Consider the following 21,360-nt stretch of genomic DNA (forward strand, 5'->3'; position numbering starts at 1 on the left):
GCCTACTTATTTCCCACGGATACTCTTACCACTGTTTTCCCCCTCAACAGTTTTGCTTTGACTGTAACAACTGTCCAAATGTCTACCTGATTTATATCTAATTTTTTAAAAAATATTTCTCCTTATAGGTAAGGAATAAATTGTAAAAATCACTTTATAATTTTTTTTATCACCGTGCCATTATCTTACATTTGCTGAATATTCCATAGCATACATGAACACCTCCTTGATAGATAATAAAGCCCCAGCCTGAAGACTTGCAACAAAGATATTTCTCCTTTCTTCCTATATCAGATAAAAAAGAAGTCACAGGAGATTTTTCTTAATTGTTATTATTTGACCGAAATAGAGAAGAAGCAAGAAGAAGTGAGAAGTGAGCAGTGAAATGATGTGAGGAGGGGAGGGGAGGGGTGAGGCCCCCACCATTTCAGTCTTCTCTATGCTGGGAACCACACAATGTCTTCTTCATTTTTGGTAGTATTGGGTACCTCTCCTTGTTTTATGAAAGGAGAGGAGAGAGAAGCAAGGTTCGGAACAAGGACCATGAAGGAAATTCTGAATGCTGCTAGGACTGCTTTACATCAGTCTTGGTTTGGGCAAAATGGTCTAATAGCTGTGGGAAGCAAGGGTTGATTGAATTGTTCCAAACACATCCTGAAAACATAGCACCTTCATAGCATCTTTTTTTGTTCCTACCATAATGACACCAGAAAGTAGTCAGCAGGCAGGTTCTCTTTAGTCTCTCTACAGTATCTGTAAATTTTCCGGGTTTGGGTCCTTTACACACTCTTTTCACATTCAACCCTTCTGAGAAAGTTATGCAAGACTTTACCACAGATCATCTACTATTTCATGCTTCTTTAAAGTCTGACTAAAGAATCTCAGCTGCTGCTTTTCAATCCCTTTTTTAAAGCAATATTTCTAATATTTATTTGTTCAGAAACCTTGGAAATGTTAATCTAATTACTAAGAGTCTTGTTTGTTGAAATGATGGCTTTTAAGTCAGTTTGATGAAAGCTGGGAACCTTAACCACTATTTTAGATTTGCATTTCAGAAGAATTTCGATTATAAATTAATTCAATCATATCACATTCTTACATTAGAGGCTTTCGAAATAAGTTTAATATTTTAAAATGTTGGTGTCATGACATAGCACTGAGTATAGAGATACGTCCTTTACCTTTCACATCAACTAATGCATTTCAATGTATGTGATATGAATACACAAATGAAGTCCATTTACTTTGGGATTCAATTTAAAACATTTTAGTTCTCTGATCCACTTACATTCACATACCTGTGTGCTGTCTAAACTCCTACTATATCTGTTAGTCTGGCTGATGGGACCTAGCAAATGGTTTAGCCAAAAAGCCACAAAAAGCTCATTTTCTTTACCTAAGAGTTGGTGCACAGCAGCATGTTGCTTGCCCAAATGTATCCCACTTTGACCCTCCTCCAGCTCCAGTGCCATACATGTCATTCCCTTGCAAGTGTCTTGGAAATGCTCCTAGTGCCAGGCTGTTTATATGCACAGAGGTAAGCCTTTGCAGGACAGAGATTCAAAATACAATTTGAAATAAGATGTTAAGAGCAAAACTAAATGGTCATATAAAAGGTAGGAGGCCCTTATTATTACTAGCCATACAGCTGGGTTGTTTTGAATTCTGTTAGAGGAAACAATAAAAAACTATTTATTAACAAAGTCTGGAGACAAAAAAATAATTGAAGCCATCATTTTGAGAATATTTGCAAGCCATTTTAGTTCTTTGCCTTTGTCTTCCATTTTCTCTAGTGCCTGGAAGAAAATAATCTGCCTTCGACTCAAGTATCCATTATGTGGAATTAACTTTATATGTATTTTCTCCTCCCACATTTGCTAGAAGGGCAGTTGATAGTCAACTTCTTCCATACTGTTCATGGCTTTTGGTCCTTTTCTAAGATGGATGGAGTTAGCAGGAGAGGGCAAAATGGACAAAATACTGCCTATCTTCAACAAAATGTTTCTTACTACAAGCAGTGCATATTAATGCAACCAGACTCCATGTTAGGACTTTCCCATCTTAAATTACAGCTGCAAACCCAAACATAAGTCATCTTTTACTATTATACTGAAATGAGACCTGAAGTGTTACTTTTTTGGTCAGGAATATTAATTTCATTGTGACAAGCGCAATGTTGACAATCAAAGGGCAAGCAAAACTGGTATTCTAAAAGTACTCTTAGGTAAAAACAAACAAATCTCTAATAAAATAGTGGAAGCAATAGTTAGACTGTGTTATTTGTTACATTGCTGTATTTCAGCATTGCTTGGTTCTCAACATCAAAAGAATTAGTGGTAAAAAACTTGGTATCACATTGAAGGCTTTACTTCAAGTAATTCTCTCCTCAAGCATTGTCTATGCCATTTCTGTAAGTTCAGAGCTGTTAAAATGGGATATTAGCAATGCCTTCTGCTCAGTCAAATAAATCAATTTCTTCTTCTTTTCCAGTATCAACATCCTTCCCTTATTCTGTGTAAGTACAGGCATTACTTATTTTCCCCTCACCATAAATGAATATATCCTTTAATGAAATCTTATCTAAAACATTTTTTTGGACTACCTTAGTTCTCAGACTTGCTTACAACTAGTCCAAGACTTTTCACTTAAAATCATAACTCTACACATTTTAGGGATCATATTGCTTTCTTAACTATTCACCACCATGCTCACTTCTTTTACAGTGTCAAGTTCTCACTGAGCCAAGTGAATAGCAAACACGTGGAATTTAGTATTATGCATAGCTTATATCTATTTAAGAATGAGAAGAGGCACCTTGCATGCATCTGCTTATTTCTTCAGCATTAGGCATTTGTTTTGTCCTAATGTACATGAAAGGTATTCAACATGTACAATCAATGTCAGACAGCTGACATCCTGCAGTGTCAGAAGGACAGGGGAAATGGAGAAAGAACAGATTTCAATCTTTTGACTTCCAACAAGCATCAACTTCCAGAAAATCCCAGATCTCATTTCTAGGAACTAGCAACTGCTTTCTCTATCTGTACAGGACACTTAATGCAAGCTCCAGTAACCCAGTCAGTATGAATTCCTACTGTTAGCCTGAAGGGTTTTTCTAGTCACCAAGACATCTCTAAGTTGCAGTGATAAATGTGATGGATGTCTGGCTAGTCTACCAAGCTTGCATCCAAAAAGGAGATGGATCACACCTTGATCACCATAAAAGGCAGATTCCTTGTCATGGTTACCAAACATTTTCATAAAGTAAATGACCTTGGAAAAAGCTCAGACAAGCTTAAAAATGAAGTGTAGGAACAATGAAGGCACAGTCCGTTGCATCCCCTACTCTCTACACACCAAATCAGCACAAAGGAAGGGACCAAGGGCAGTCCACCTCCTGTGCGCGATAAACCTTCTCCTGAACTTGCACACCACTTCAATAGGCTGTCAGAGCTGCTGATTTCTGTAGAAATACCTGTAATGGTAGTTCAAACATTTAAATAACTGAAATGGTACAGACATCTCTATCCTTGCCCCCACCCCCACCCCCCCATCATTTTCCCTTTCTATCCCCTCAGTTTTCTTGCCACACGGCTATGAATGCCTATTTGCTAAAAGCTTCCCAAACTACTTCCATTGTGTGGGCCAATGCTTTAATCCAGGACCTCTGGGCTTTACTCAAAAGTATTCAAATAAATGCAGATCATGAAAATTTGTAAATCTGCATGCCAAACTACTCTGGAGTAATTTTAAATCTTCTTCTAGTGCTCTTTTTCTGTTAATTACTTCACCACTGTGATGATATTTACTTAAAGGAATTAATAGAATAACAGGTTCTTCTGAGAGATTTCTTTGTATTACTAGCACATTTGGGCTTCCTTTAAGAAAGCTTATTTCTCTCATCCATTGTCAGATTTCTATGCCACTAACACAATTAAACATAACCAGGGATTCCATGTAGATCTAGGGAACACCGTGTTTTTGAACTTGTCAGATAAACTGCTGTAAAGCACAGATATTTTCTCTTTTTTGATATTTTTTATTTTCATTCAGATGTAGCATCTAGTTGTTACCTGAACACTTACTATTTTCTTAAGATAATAATTGGCAATAACTGTATAAAGAAATAAAGATATTTATAAAGTATATATGGCCAGGGTAAAAGCCCTTCCTACACTAAGACATATTTTAAAAATGGTTGCTACCATGAAATGGTAATTCCCATTTGTAATTGTGTTTTACATTATTCAAGATGATGAAAAAATGGTGCGTGCACAAGGTTTATGAAAAATTAATTTAATTTCTTTTTTGCTCCCCATTTCCTTCAACAAAGCAAAGATTCTCCTATATATTCTGTATTCAGGATATCTGATAATACATTAAAAGATTGTGTGCATATATAGTATGTCTGTGTTCTATGTATGGTTTTTAGGAACTGACAGAATAATATATATAGAAACATATTCTCTTAAAATGAATGGAAGAAGTCATCATAATATCTGAAAGAACACTATTAATTCAATGTTACTGCAGGGGATGGTTAGGCTCCATAGCCTCATTAAAATCAAACAAATGACAAAGGCAATTTTCTCTAAAAATAAATTGCATATGTTGTTATTTTAAACTTCATAGTTATTATCTCATGTTTATTTCACAAAATATGTGCTGATAATAAGGCATCATTCATGTAACTGCAATTATTTTAACTAGATGTACATATACAAACAGTTAAATAGGTACAGTGGTTAAGCTATAATTAACATGATCTGTCAAAACTAGATCTGTTAAACTACAGAAAAGCAATATTTTTGTATTTGATCAGCACAGGAACACATCCTACCTAATAGAAGAAATTTCATAAGAAAATTATGAAAATTAAAATGAATTTTCAAGTGATGAAGATAAAGGACTATTTTTCATAAATTCACAGCAAGCTCAGGTTTACAATCATGCCTAGGGGAGCAGGGGGGAAGGGGGAAGTATTGTATACCGTTCTAGACTAATGTTTTTCAAAGATAATTTGAAGCACTTATAGTTGAAACTTTAATAGATAAAATTAATGTTCTTTTATTTAAAATTATATCTAAAGGTATTCTGTTTTATTTCTGTCTTATGTAAAAACTTATATATTAACTGAACTACACAGCAGGGAGGTTATGCAGTTCAGCAACATAATGTCCATATGGGTAGATGCATGTCTATACCTACATGAAAATATAAAACCATAAAATGCAACTGTGAAGTTGTGTAAAGATATTTAAAATCTAGCTGAAAAGCAAAGATGAAAGCTCACGTGGAAAAATGAGTTAGAAACTGTTACATTTGAGGCCTCTACCTTCAGATGTGCAAAGCCATAACAAGGGTAAGGAAGCCAAATACAGGACTGGACAATAATCTGACTCCCTCCCTCCCTTCTTATTTCATTATCTTTCTTTCTTCTTTCTCCTTCTTTCTTTCTTATTTTGCTCTGTTTATTTGTTTTTCTTTCTTTCTTTCTTTCCCTTCTTTCTTTCTTTCTTCCTTTCTTCCTTCCTTCCTTTCTTTCTCTTTCTTTCTTTCTTTCTTTCCCTTCTTTCTTTCTTTCTTCCTTTCTTCCTTCCTTCCTTTCTTTCTCTTTCTTTCTTTCTTTCTTTCTTTCTTTCTTTCTTTCTTTCTTTCTTTCTTTCTTTCTTTCTTTCTTTCTTTCTTTCTTTCTTTCTTTCTTTCTTTCTTTCTTTCTTTCTTTCTTTCTTTCTTTCTTTCTTTCTTTCTTTCTTTCTATCTTTCTATCTTTTCTATCTTTCAGATCTAGAAAATCCTGTATGCTTCTCTGTATTTCTGCTATTACCTCTTTATCTAAAATGTTAGGTTGTGTGTGTGACTAATAGAAACAGCTAAAGATTCTCAAGCAGATGCTCAGTTTTGTTACTGACTGGGGCTACAAATAGATTTGAAGCATCTCCATAATCCCAGTTTGAACCTGGTAGTTATCTGAATTTGAAACTTTAAGCCGAATATCACTGAATGAACTATAGGCAGTATTTTTATGGCTGATAAGTACCTAATGAATTTATTTTAAGTCTGTTAAAGCTGGAGATTTTTCAAGTGTAATGTAATTTATAATGCATTATTTAAACTTCTATTGTTACCTATTTTTGTCTGGATTTATGCTTGCTTTATATCCAATCTCACGTTTCTGAGCAAGACTTGGTTGCTTTCATGCATTTTTCTTCACTAAATATTACCGCTTACCAAAGCGATTAATGTTTTTAAACATCCAAACATATAAGTCTGCACAAAGATTCAACTACAGAAAAGTAAATGGGGTACTACCAAATATGTTTAGTATCCTTGCAGCATTGGAATACCTTCATCATTCATTCCTTTTCTAGCCACTTGGCTAGAAACTTACTCTTTCTTTTTGCCTCTTTCTATTGTGTATGAGTAACCAGACTATTTGTACAGATATGCAGACAGGGAGGAACCTTGCTTCATTTGTTCAGCTAACTGCAATAACCAATGGTTTCAAACCTTTGAACAATTAGTAGTGACTCTTCTCTGTACTTTCTATATGCAAATTAGAATTTCCATAATTTCACATCTAGAAAAAATCTAGTATAAGTCTGTGAGACCATACGAAAGTGCTTAGATGATCTTTTTGACTGCAAAGGGCTGGAAAGAATATCTCAGTGCAAACTGCTTTGAAGATGCAGAAAGAAGGTGAACACCTGTTTTAGAAAGCAGGAAGTGAAGTCTCGTCCAATTCATGGTGATAAAGCCTGATGCATGAGAAAGTGAAATAGCTTTGGAAGATATCTGACACCCAGCCTCTACTATCAGGTTAAGCCAGATGTGGTTCTAGAGGATGTACATCTGTAAAAATTATGAAATGTAAATTTCCATTTTCCTTGATGCAACTGATTTACAGCATTTTTTTTTTAATAGAAATAAGTGATTTAAATGAAACTGTTTAATAAAATCCATGTGCAATTAAATCTGAATTTGAGAATAATTTTTTTACTCTAGTATAGTGATTGTAAGACTTAAATCAGAAGCAGAAGCAGGAACACATGACTTATGTATCCAGTCCCACTCATCTTACAAATTTTAGATTTTGCTATAAATTACCTAAACTTACATATTAGAAAAATATTCAAGACATTCAATAGTTATTTCTACATAAGCATGAAATGCTTCAGGGAAGGGAATACCAGGAGAAGAAAGAAACATGCTCAGATAACATTTTTCTTTGGCACAAAAAACTCACTATTAAGAGTCTTGTTTTATATATGGTTAATTAAAATGCAGTATATTAAAATACAGTACCTTATAACACATGCATAGAGTCCGCTGTCTTGCACCACTGTCGGTCGGAACCAAATGGAGTCTTCTTCTTTGCTCATTCTAGTTCCATCAAAAGCTATAGGTTCCTCAAAATCTCCAGGTCCAGAGCTTTTGTACCACATCAAACTAAGTCCAGCACTTTGGGCTAGGGAGTAATTAGCTCTAATATATCCATAAAAGAGTGCACATTTTATACGAACAGGTTCTCCTACTAGAACTTGATATTTCTTGTAATCCACAGACCAGTCAGTGCATCCATCAGCTAAAAGAGAAAAGAAAATTACAAGATATTATGAAAGGCTTCAGAGAGCACTATTTACACAGCAACCTTTATTGTGGGAAAGCACTGCATTTGAAAAAAAAGGTCCATTAAGTGACAAGTGGCACTCTTTTGATCCCAGAAAAATTAACTGCCTTTTCGCACCATTAACTTGTCTATGCAAAACAGAGTTATTACGAGATGTTGTGTTAAATGCTGACAATTTCTACAATAATGGAGCAATTGCTCTTTTTCATTCCATGGAACTCTAGTATGACCAGTTTAAAATACTAGTGTGAAATTATTGGAACGCAGAGGCCATGTGGGTATACTGGGTGTCATAATCTGTGAATTGCATCAATCAAATACCTTCGAGGTAAGCACATACATGAAATAAGGTGTTACTCAATCTCAGAAGACATTAGGACAAGGAGCTGTGGCCTAAACCAAAAAAGTATGTAAGTTTGGGTTAGATTTGAAGGAGGAGAGGAAACTGTCTTAACAATAAGAGTATAAGAGCAAATGCGAGAAAAGATACTGTCAGGAAAATTACTATCAGCATTTTTGATGGATTCTTCAAGAACAGGGTAAGCAGATCTTACTTTGAATGCATGTCTTTCTAAAAGTACATTACAAATTAGTTTAAACGATTAATGCTTTTATTTTTTTCCTGTACAGGTTAATAATAATTCTAGAATAATTTTCATATTCTTCACCTGTTGAATAATGTCAATACTGTCCCACAATAACTATTCATCAGGATGCAATACCAAATTTATTTGACTTTCTGAAGCCCAGCAACAAAACAACCCCCCCCAAAAAAAAAACCAAAAAACCACCACCACCCAACGGCCCTCCCACTTCCTGTTATTTTTAGTGAAGAATAGCAAAAGAGCAAAAGAACAGATACTTTTTACAATAGCTTCCTTAACAAAAGGTTATGCTTTTTTTTTTTTCTTAAGGAACTTCAACCATGGAAATTCACCATTAGGTTCATTCATTTAAAAACTCATTGTCCAGCCTCAGCTAGTTAATCAGGCCACCAATCCACTCAGTTCAAAAGCAATCAGTACACTCAAAGGACAATTTATTTCATCGTAAATTGAATATCTATGACTCATAAATATTTTGTCTCTGTATTTGCCACTTTTGTTAACTGTAAAAGAGCTTAGACAGCCAGCTAGCTTGGAAAATCAATGTTTGCAAAGCTAAAGTCACATCAAATACCTCTCACCCTAAAGCTGATTGAATACTGACTTTAACAGAGAGTTAAAATTACTGGGCATGATAAAGCAGTATTATTAGCACTTTAAACATAGACAATTATTTTAATCTCTTATTTGGGAGAATAGCATGTCAATTAGTGATTTTTGAGATTGACACTTGGATAATATCACAGTACTTATTATACATAGCAAAATAAGAAAAACATAAACATCTCCAGACATCACTGTGTAAGTAAAAAGCTATGTCAATACCACATTGAAAGATGGAGGAAAAAAGAATAAAAGCTTTAGAATCAATTTGCACTGTGAACAGAATTCACATAGAGAAAAACAAACAAAAAATCATATATATTTGGATTATGTCCTCTGGAGTTTACTTTTAAGATCAGGAAAGGACACTAATATGTTCCTGTTCCAGTTTCCATACCCAACATTCCCTAAAAATCTGTAAGTTTTACAAGGTTACTTTACAACAAGACATAGATGTACTCTTGCAGAAATTGAAGTGAATGGGGACAAGGCTACACCATTATCTTCCCCACAGGACATAAGAAACTAACTTCTGTTTATTTCAGAATTCATTTACATTTTTTTATTATTTCATTTTTTTATCTTTCGGAAAGAGCATTCTCTCTCTGATCTGATTCTATTTCTTTCTGTTTCTAAATCCCCTTGCTAAAAATGAATTAACAGGCACCTCTAAGCAGACTTAATTCCATTATATAACTTACCAGGTAATAGCTTCTTCATCATACTTTATTATCAAATTGTAATCTTGCCTTTCACTGTCTAATTACATTAGTACACTTTGGTTTACAATATTACTCTGCTAGTCATATTTTCTCTCTCAGGATATTCAGTTCTAATGGTTCCCAGCTCCTTAAGCTTGATGAATACATGAGGACATGCTGCAGAATAGCAGCAACTCCATTTCAAGCCTTCAAATTGAATGAACGTTTAACTAGGTGGAGCAGGAAACTTCAACTTTTTTTCAGCACACTGTTCCTCATTAAAAAGTGTTCGGGATCACATGCAGTCCAGTTTAGTAGGCTTAGGCAAACATACTAGCAGGTATTCTATACTTACATGCAAACCCAGAGAGATCATTGCCAAACTTCTGATAACTAACTATCAAAGTTCAGTTTCTGAGTTTTAAGAAATTAGGAATTAAGGAAATAAGGAATTAAATTTTAAGGAATCCATTTAATAAAGAAATTAATTCTCATTTAAGGAGAATGTTAACAATAGATTGAATAGGTAGGCTTTTTATTTATATTAATGCTCTGTGAGTTAGTTATTTTGATTATATAAATTGGATGAAACTTCTATGGAAAAAGAATATAAATCAAGCAATCCTAAATGCCTCAAATTGTCTGGAGTTTTACACTAAGACTTCACATCACAAAGTACAAGTTTACATTTCAAAGTAACTATCTACTGAACTATTTGGTCATTTGTTGGCACTAACTACATCAGTATGTCCCACCAGATAGCTTAAAAGAATATTAACTCAAGCAAGTATGAATACTGGCATGTTCTAAATATTATGGATTTGTATTTTAAGTTTTTTATAGTGGTGCATTCTGGCGGTCAACACTGGGTCCAGTCCTGTTTAACATTTTCAGTAATGACCTGGATGATACGGCAGAGTATACCTTCAGCATGTTTGCTGATGACATAAAAGTGAAAGGAGTGGCTGATACACCAGAGGGTCATGTTGCTATCCAGATGGTCCTCAACAGGCTGGAGAAATGGGCTGGCAGGAACCTCATGAAGTTCAACAAGAAGAAATGCAAAGTCCTACATCTGGGGAGGAACAACCCTGTTCACCAATATATGCTGTGGGCCACCCAGCTGGAAAGCAACCTGGCAGAAAAGAACCTGTGGTCTTAGTGGACACCGAGTTCAACATGAACCAGCGATGTGACCTTGCAGCAAAAGAAGTATGATGAGCTGCATTAGTCAACGTATTGCCAACAGATCAAAGGAGCAAAGGAGGTGATCCTTCCTCTCTACTCAGCACTAGTGAGGCCACACCTGGAGGACTGTGTCTAGTTCTGGGCTCCTCAGTACATAAGAGATGTCGGCAGACTGGAAGGAGTCCAACAAAGGGCCACAAAGATGATTAGAGGAACTGGAGCATCTCTGCTATGGGCACAGGCTGAGAGCTGAGACTACCCTTGAGAGGAGAAGGCTGAGAGGGCATCTTCTTAATGAATATAAATACCTGAAGGGAGGATGCAAAGAACACAGAGCCAGATTCTTTCCACTGGTGTCTGGTGAAAGGACAAAAGGCAGTGAACCCAAACTGAAAGACAGGAGGATCTTTCTGAATATTGGGAAACACTTTTTTACTGTAAAGGTGAGTGAGCATTGGCTCAGGTTTTCTAGGGTGGTTGTGGGGTCTCCATCCTTGGACATGTTCAAAAGCCAGTTAGACAAAGTGCTGGACAACTGCTTGTAGGTGGCCCTGTTTGAGCAGCAATTTCCAGAGGTCTCCTCAAACCTTAACCATTTCATAGTTCTGCCATTTACATTCACATTCGCATTTAAATTCAGTGATAATCTTAAGAAAATATGACCTCTTCTCAATGTGATGTTTCAGTGAAGTGAACATGACAGTGGTTCTTTTTCTGCTTACAGAAATATACCAGTTAAACTCTGCCAACACTGACACTGAAGTCACTTAGAACCATATTAATCTTATTACAACTGGAAGCTTTAATACCTTAAAAATCTTCCAGAAAATACCTCACACTACTGCTCAGCCAATGGGCCTTCATCTACAAGGTGTTAATGCAATTTTGACAGATATAACAAAAGTTCTTCATTCTTGTCATAAGACACAGACACACTTCATTGATACTTTGTGATAACAGTGATATTTCAGAAGATAACTGTCTATCTGTGCTTAAAATGCTCCTGTTCTACTGTAACTGAGGTCTATAAACAGAGGCTTAAAACCAAGTAATGGAAAGAATAATACACTGTCGTGTCCTTAAAAATGAGATTCCTGTGAACACTCAGACAGATGATAGCATGCACACACTGTAACAGACACTTTCCATGCACACTCTGCACTACACACTGGTGTATAGAGCACACATGCACTTTTCAATCTAGGAAAACCTGGATGTATCAAAAACTTAATTAAAATACTGATTTCCAAACTCCTTGAAACATGTAAAAGAGTCATTTTTGAAGACCCAAAGACTAATTATATTCATGATACCTTTTACATTCATAGAAATCTTTAGCTTTTTCTATTGACACGGGCACCTTAAAAATTACTTATTTGCATGTTAAACACTTGCGTTGCTGCCTTCACAAATAGAGACAGAGAAGAGCAAAGGGTTAATTGTTCATTCAGATTTGTTAATATTAAATAGATTTCTATTTTGACTGGATTTTCTTTCTTTTCTTTGTGTATAAGTAAGGCATTAAACAAAGAGAATATCTAATGTTTCTTTTCTTAGTTATGGCTCCAACCTACACACAATCAACACTTAGATTTATGCTGATTCAAAAAAACTGTGGAGAAAGAAAAATACTCTCAAAACTTTTCAATGTTTTTGTTTCTATCATCACATCATCAAGCAGTCAATCATCTTTTATTGTATTTTATAAATTGGAAAATACTTGAATAATTCAACACCTTTGAAATTTCAGAACTGCCTTCAAATGAATGGCTGTAGTCCCTGATCTCTATTTTAATATGTTTCCAGTTATTGCTACACATAATAGCACAATACATGGTCCAGGATGAATATCATTCACTCAATTATTTCTTGAGTGATTTCAGGGTATGAAATAAATGACACTACATCACTGTCCTAATAATGAGATTGTTCTGCTGGATAAACAATCTTCTTGCAGGCTGTACCTGTTGATAGGACCCAGCACACAGAATATTTAACATTACTGAAAAGGTCTTCCCTTTCATTTTTCAAGATCATATGTATTGTTTTCAAGGCAAAATTCAGCACTGAAAAGGAGAAAAACAATAAAGCTAATAAATCCTGGGTCCACTGCAACAGCCTGGCTTCATTTAAAAGTTTCAATTAAATTTATAGATTTCAGTTAGTAGACATCTTCAAGTTTCTAGTATGTTGGTGGAAATCTGAATTCCAGGCATCTAAACAATTTAGGTCTGATTGTTGAAAACCGTTGTCTTAAAACTAAATGTTTTAAGTTTAACAGTAACAGTAAATTCTCCTGAATATATTGTGCTTCACAATATTTAATAAAATAATAATAAAAATAAATTTAATAAAATAAACAGATTTATTTTTTCCTCCTTATCTATGTTTCTAGTTCTGTTCTCAATGTAATTTCCTACGAAGAGGTTTATGCAATGTCACTGTACATTCTATTTATTTGTCAGCGGCTTCAAGGTTTTTGAACACATTAGGCATTTGCAACCAAATCTGATAAAGAAGTGATCTCATAAACTATGAAAAACATGTATATAAGGAGAAAGCACCAGGTCTTGTTCCTAAAGCTGGGAACTTGTCAAGGAGAGCATTACTGGATGCAGAAACAAAATGGTCGTATATGTAGGGGGAGTAAATATGGTGGGTAGAGAAAGTGAGCAAAGGATATTGTAGCAGTGTGGCTAAGGTTTTTGGGTAGGGTCAAGAAGTATGGGGCATAATCTGTCAAGAAAATAGGCTTCCCTAACCTGGCTGTTCATAAAACAACTTTTCAAAAGTTTATCAAAAGATGCATAAGATTCAAGATTACTTTCTTTAAAACAACTTTCACAACAATATTTCACCATCAAAATCACAGTCTGTTCTGGATTATCTCTTTTTACCCTGTTTGTTGATTTTTGCTTTTTGCTTAGACTAGCTAGCATTAAAAAAAAACAAAACAAAACAAAACAAAAAAACCACCAAAAAAACCCCCAAAATATCAAGATTTTATACTTTATATCATACTCATTACAGTGCCTGAGCCAAATAGCTCTATGCAATGTAACACATGGTATTCTACTGTGTGTTCTCATTATGAAGAAATGCAAAGGTCTATCTTTGGTTTGTATATCCTTTTATTTGCTATAAAAATGAACTCCAACAGGAATGAAGAAGCAGAGTTTAGAAATGCAAAACACTGTGGAGTGAGAAAAAGAACATGGTCAGTTCTATTCTTAGACTGCTTAGATTTTGTACTTTCAAAAAAGTACCAGTACAAAATTGGAAACATGAAAAAAATAGGGATTTATCATTAGTACTTATGTTTTCAAATCACCACATCAAGTATATTCTATATGATTAAATTTCCTTTTGCACTGACTGCTATTATAGCTTTGCACATTATTATGCTGCACTTCCATTTGAGATAGCATTTTCATCTTGAAATACCATTTTCATTCTCTGAAAACTTGCAAAAAATATGTTGTAGGCTAAAAACTTACATATTTAATTCTCAGTCTAGTGGCTGGTATGGGGGTGCCAGTAAAGGAAAAAAAGAATGATGAAGGACATTTGAGAGAGACAGAAAAATTATTTTGGATACCATGATCTATTAAAGAAGTTAATTCCTAAAAACTGCAGTTGTCCCAGTCTCACCTAAGGGAAGTTTTAAAATTGGCAATTTCGGTAGCTGAGGAATCTTGTCAAATGCATGAGTCCATACAAAGAGGAGTAATGGAAAAAGAAAACTATGTTTTGCTGTAAATTAATTAGAAATGCTGTATTTCTTGGCTTCTGAATACTGCACTAACATGAGACCGAGTATATATACCTAGGCATTGGACTACTTAGAGGCAGAATAAGTGTGAAAATACCTTTGTGTCTATCTGATGAGAAGGTTTCATGTCATTCTCTCTTTTACCTAAAAGAAGCCAAATTTAATAGCATTCTTGTCTGAATTGATACTAATCTGTTAATTATCACTGTTACATTGTAGAAAAAGTTAAATCATGAGCACTATTTTAAAGAAAAAAATAGAATAAATATACTATGCCAGGCAGGGCAACCAAAGGAAGAACAAATACAGTTGTAAGTTCCTACACTAAATCAAGAATCTTTCCATGATGCTCATTCAATGTCTCTTACTTTTTTCAAACCCGCTTCTGGTTCACCATGCCTCATAACATAGGAGGCTTAGTAAACACATTTAAAGGTAGCATAGGCCATACTGACCACAACTCAATCACTAAGCCCCACACACAACAGGACAAGGGAGAGACTAGGAAAAGCAAAAGTGAGAAAATTCATTGGTCAAGATATAGTTTAAGAAGTGAAAGAAAGAGAAAAAAAATTCCAAGTAGCGCAAAGGCACTCACCGCCACCCACAAGCAGACCAATGCCCAGCTAGTCTCTAAGCAACGGCCACCCTGAAAGCCTAAACTTCCCAAATTTTTATTGCTGAGCATGATGTTATATGGTGTGGAATATCCCTTTGGCCAATTCAGGTCAGCTGTTCCAGCTGTGGCCTCTCCCAGTCTCTTGGCCCCCACCCTTAGACCTACTTGCCTTGGGGAGAAAAAGGGGAAAAGTGAAGCCTTGATGTAGTACAAGCATTGATCAGCAATAGTCAAAACACTGTTCTAGTCACAAATCTAGAATATGGCACCATACAGGCTGCTGTGAATAAAAATACCTCCATCCCAGCCAGAGCCAGTACAAAGGTCCTTAATCTTTTGTGTGCTTCTGAGTGCCATCTTCTTTCAGTTATTCATTTTCAACTCAGAGGCCACTTGTACATTTACAGTTACAGCATAGAGATGGTAGCATAATGTCATCAACAGCCACAAAACACAAGTCTTTTTACTAGATTAATTTCCAAAGCCTGATATTAAACTACATTCATGATCAGTGCCCACCCGAAATGAATTGTTTCTTGTTTGTTATAGTTACCATACATCTTTATATGAGGACATTTCTATGTCCTGTGTTATGTGGCTATACTAGAGTATCTGCAATTTTTTTGGACCTTAATACAAGTCTCTTTCCTCCCTGATCCCCAAACACACTATGATTTATTTTGAAAATTAACTTCTACTCCATGCCACTGTCATACAATTTCTATTGTTTACTATATATGGAATGTCCATACTAGTATGTGAGGAAATGAAGTCTGATATGTATTGATCTTAGATTTCCCTCTGGAATTGCAAATGTCTAAAACAAAATAGTAACCCAACCTGAAAAGAAATTACCACAGGAATTGGTTACACCAAACTGAAGAAGCCCATGTAAGAATGTTTTTTAGAAAGATGATTTCCAAAAGAATATCTGGGTTACACAGTGTATCAAGCTGCATGGCAGATGGCAAATCATTTAATCTTTTCCATAATCTTTTCTTATTGAAACGGCTTCTGAAAGTGCATTATGTTATCTAGTAGCTTCATTTTGGAGATTATGAGGAAGATCAAGGATATCTTCATGTTAGAATTTCAGTGACAGTTGAGTAGCAGCTGCACTTTATACCTTTAAACTTTTTCCTACAAAGAACACAACTGCTGAATATCACATACAAGTTGCTGAGTATCAGCTGAACTGTGAAAATTAAATATGCGAAGACTCTCCATTTGGAGTAAGTATGAGAAAATTTAGCAGATTAGTTCATAATACAAAAGTATCAAAATTAATCAAATTATGGCGTGCATAGGAGAGTGCAAACACCTTGTTGCTGTAATTTAGCTGGTGAAAATTTCTTAAGCTGCATTATCATGACTATGTGACTAGGACTGTACAGAAATGAAAATAACTGCAGTAAGTGCTTCAGAAGAGCTGAGACTTAAAGAAACATTATGTATTTCAAACAGACTTTGAATCAAAGGATCGTTTTTTACTTTATAGTTTTAAAGATTAGAAGTTGTAACATAGTTATTAAGTATACATAGGCCATGAGGTTGCCAGCAATAGTACATATTAAAAAATAATTACATATTTCTGCTTATTACTCTGTTCTACATTACTTTCACTCTTAAAATACTGGGAAAGAATTAATAAATTGGACCTGTGATCTTGGATTGAAAATATCAATATTCTTTTTCTATGTATATGTTAACTTCATAAAAATTCTAGTGATTTTGATTATTTCTTGCCTACAGGTAGTCCTACTGGACTCAAACTGTGGTCACAGATTTATTTTAAGACATATATGTGTCAGATATTTGTATCTATACCTGCAATTAAATTGATTGAAATACAGTATAACATTAACAGCATAAAGCAGTTATGAAAAGGTTTTTTCTTTACTCAGCATAAAGAAATTATTTATATTTCTCCAAAAGATTACAAGAATTTTCAAATGATCTTTGGTGCACAGCACTGCTTCAATTTGATTAACTGCGGGTGTATTTCCATGCAAAAGAACTGACCTAATAATTACAGTGGTATTAGACAAGGACACAATGTCAGTATTTATATCAATAAGTGAATAAAAATATATGATGCCATCAGAAATCCATTAAAGAAGGCTTTGTTAATCTCCAGCGGTTGTAAGACACTTCAGAAACAGTTTAAACACATGAGGAGAGAATAATGTCTTCTTCCCTTAGACATCCTTGGGCAGGTAAGTGGAGCAGAGGTGGACCCAAAGGCTGAGCCTGGGAGTAGGGAGGGAGGCATGGGGGCAGAGAGGTGCGGAGGGGCAAGAGGTGCGGAGGGACAGCTGCTTTATGGCCTGGTTATGGCTGTCATGGCACCAATGTGTGGCCTGGCAATAAGCACCGTCATATTGGGAGACAAGAGAGTTTTTCCACAGGATAAGTCAGACTAGGATGTGCATTGCCTTGCCATCAGACAGGGATAAATCATGGTTAAAGGTGGGGTGAAAAATGGCAGACTGCACCCCTTGTGTAACTGTCTTTTTAGCGGGTGATGTATTTTAAAACATACTTGTTGTTTTTAACAGAGAGAAGTCTATTCTATGTTATGCAATTACATATCTTAATAAATAGCAAAAAATATACAATGCTAAGAGATACTGCTATATTTTTGGTGTACTACTTTGTGTACATGTATGCAGGCATCCAAGATTCAGAAAGGGACAGATTTTCCATCTCTTTTTTATTTGTTTTTAATCCTAAGAGTCGTTTAAACTTTTCTGTATGAATGGCTTAATGGAAAAATAAATTCTTGACATTACTCTGAAGCTTACTACCAGCATTACACAATACAGCACCCAGTACCCTAACAACTAGGAAATACATACTAGACAAAATAAGAAACTTAGCAATTGTCAGTTTGGAATTTGTTAACTAAAGTAGATGCCCTTGTATATAAAAAAATCTGTTATTTAATTACTACCAAAAATGGAAAATAACAGACTGGGAGAGGAAAAAAAAAAAAAAAAGATGTTCCACAAAATGACAAGAAAAGCTTCCATATACGTGCAACAGTGGGATAATTTCTCATCAAATTGCTATAGAAAGAACACATCTGCTTATGAAATAGAAATTATTTTTTAATTGAATAAGTTCTTATGATATATACTTTTTCCTTGAAGATGTTAACAAGTACAAAACATGGAAGTTTAAAAGCAATAGGAATCTCATGAAAGCATTAGCAAGGAACAACATATTAACTGAACTTTAAAGAGAAAATATTAACTATAGTAAATCTGCACTCCATGGGTTACAAAAATTCATTATAAATCTGTTTGTACACTTTTTTCTGTTTTAGAAGAAACCATATTATTACAGCACCTGGCATTTTCCTTCCCCCCACCCCCACCATCCTTCTTTTTTTCTTTTTTTCTTTCTTTTTTTTTTTTTTTTTCCCCCGTATAAAGTCTAGAAGGGAAAGCTTATGAAAGATATTAAATTTGGTAAATCTTTGCTCACCAGTTTGACATTTCCTCTGTTCCCATATGCCATGTTTGCTGCACTTGAGACAGCTTACCAAAGAGGAAGAGGTCACCAGAGTAATACAATAATTTAGTACTTTAATCTCATTAGGTAAGGAAATGAAAACCATTACTATTTGGGTTTGAGAAGGAAACCTTGCTCCTTTCAAGAAAGCTTACTTTAAAGCTTAGAATGAACATTTTGACTGAAGCAAACCTAAATAAATAGAATGGATTTAATTGAGTTAGGAATCAAAATGCCACAGGACTCAGATAAAAAGCTTCCTTAGGTACCTTTGTGGATCATCAGGTAAGCATGTTGATGTGCCTAGCTGCGTCGAATTTCAAATGCAAAATCAAAACATCAGAGCATTTCCCTTTCTTTCCTCATGCTATATCCTAGAATACATCTAAAATAAAATTGACAAAGCAAACAAATTGCATTCTTATATTGAAGTACATTTTTGCATCCTGACTCAATGAATACCGTATAAATACTTTTTGAATTAAATACTGACAGCATTTTCAATCAGAAAAAAATTGCCATCTCCAATTGAAAGAAATTTTTTTGTTATAAAATATATTTTTTATTTGGGTTTAATGAACAGATACAGAATATTTATTTGATATTGGAACTACTTTTTCCTACAGTGCCACTGGGACTTGTGATCTGGTCACATTGTTCAGATTTACCCTAGCAGCCACATGTCTTAGTCGTCATCTCATACAATATCCTTGCAGCCATAAAACCTCTTGATGAATAACGAAGACCAAATTACACCACTAAACATAGAGTTCAGCATGAATATTGCACACAAGAAAGGATTTGGACTTTGAGCATCCAAATCACTTTGATAGTATTTAAAAAAAAAAAGGCAGCAATTTTATGTTGATACACTTCAAGAATTGGTTCAACAGCCCCATACTAGCTACTGTGAAGAAAATTAATTCTATCCCAGCCAAAACCCACACCATACCAAAATGAAGTTCCACAGATTTGGTCAAACCAACTTCAAAATATATGTTTCATTTGCTCTTCACTCTAAAGCTACGTAATATAGCAGACATTCATTGAAAACTTAGACATTATAAATTCCACTGAACAGAAAAGAAATCTATATATAGTTTAAAAAAAAAAAAAAAAAAAATCATGCACTGTCTCTATAGTTCTGTTAAATGCCAGGCAGTCAAAGTGCATACTGAATGTTTATTGACATGTCTCAAGGCAGGAACAGTGGTGTTCTCCAACATCAGACTTTTTCCTGGGTGTTTAACCTACACAATCATGTTTTGTATATTTATGTGGTAATCATTACCTTCCTATATTTGTCGTTAATAATCAAAAGGTTTAAGAAGTTTTTCTTTCTTGTTATCACAATTTGGCTGGGAGAAGGGACAGAATTTGCTAGCAAAGCAGTGGTAACTAACCATGAAGAGAAAGAATAGAGGGTAAGGAAGCACAGATAACTCTAGAGACAGTAAAGTTCTGCAGATACTAATTCATGTGCCAAAATTCAGATTAAATTCCTAGATAAAGCTGGTATCAAGACAAAAATTTCAGATTAAGGCTGGAAGATCTTTTTGTTATTGCTAACACTTTTGTTTATGCTATGCAGCACAGCTAACTTAAACAGGCAGCAACAAGAGAATCCTTGTGTTCTGTTTGCATCTGTCTTAAATCTTAAATTTTCCTTAAAAATGCTTTCCAGAGCAAAAATTACGAGTCCAATTTTCAGAATATAATCCTTTGTGTCAAATTGAATCTCATGGTTCATTCTCTTCCACGGACCAGAAAGATTCCTCAGCTGACCCATAACTATTTTATATGGGACATTAGTCTGCCCTTTCATAGTCATCAGATGGATCCTTATGGGATATATCATTCAAAGAAGCCTGGCACATAAGACCAACAGGACTAGGAATTATAGCATGATATAAGATGGTAGTGATACCCATCTCCCCGTACTATCTTTTTTTTTTTTTTTAAAAAAAAAAAGATTAATTATCTTTCCTGTGAAATGCAAACCAGCCTAAAATAAACAAAACTCAGTATAATAAACTATGCTTTTAGTTAAGCCTAGTACTCACATGTCTGTCTAAATTAGAAGATGTTTCTTAATTCCTGAGTTGGCAATAGGCATGACTGCACCTGATAAACTTCATAAGAAATTTCTTATTCTTTATGCTTTTAGTTAATTATATAGTGTATGGTCATACTTGGGTTATATGAAAAACTGAGCTAATTATAATAACTGAATAATTTTTCTGAACATATTCAAATATCCACTAGTGTAAATTACTATATTTTAAGTTAAAGGAACTGGCCCTACAAACTCATACTATGCCTTCCCAGTCACTGAAGGAATGAACATTTATATAAAGGAATTCAATGAAATTAAAAATGGTTGTAAGAGCACATTATAACCCAAATATTCCACTGAGATTAACTTCTATTGAGTGATGCTTCACTCTGTTTGATCTCTGTGCAGCCTTTTTGCTACCTCAAATGCACTGGGGTAAAGAAAATGTTAGTATATTTTTCAAGATAAGGTCACAGAGACTAAATAGATTTTGATCTGTGATTATTTAAAATTTCTTCAGGGACTGTTCAATTTAATAACTATTTCACCTTCTATCTATCCTTACTGTCCTCTTCTGCACATATATGCGCACACTTAAATACACAATTTAATTATTAATGATGAATTTTGCTTCACAGTGTAAGGAATACTGATGAGACTGAAATCTGAG

General features: G+C 34.7%; 1 protein-coding gene across 1 annotated transcript in view; it reads right to left on the reverse strand.

Annotated features, from left to right (window-relative positions):
• IL1RAPL1 (interleukin 1 receptor accessory protein like 1) overlaps nt 1-21,360 on the reverse strand; it is a 674,194-nt gene that overhangs the window by 347,060 nt on the left and 305,774 nt on the right. Inside the window, exon 2 of the mRNA XM_040582490.1 lies at nt 7,306-7,585. Coding sequence (XP_040438424.1) covers nt 7,306-7,585 — 280 coding nt within the window. The remainder of the gene's footprint in view (nt 1-7,305; nt 7,586-21,360) is intronic.

Source organism: Falco naumanni, chromosome 2, assembly GCF_017639655.2.
Source record: "Falco naumanni isolate bFalNau1 chromosome 2, bFalNau1.pat, whole genome shotgun sequence".
NCBI lineage: Eukaryota > Metazoa > Chordata > Aves > Falconiformes > Falconidae > Falco > Falco naumanni.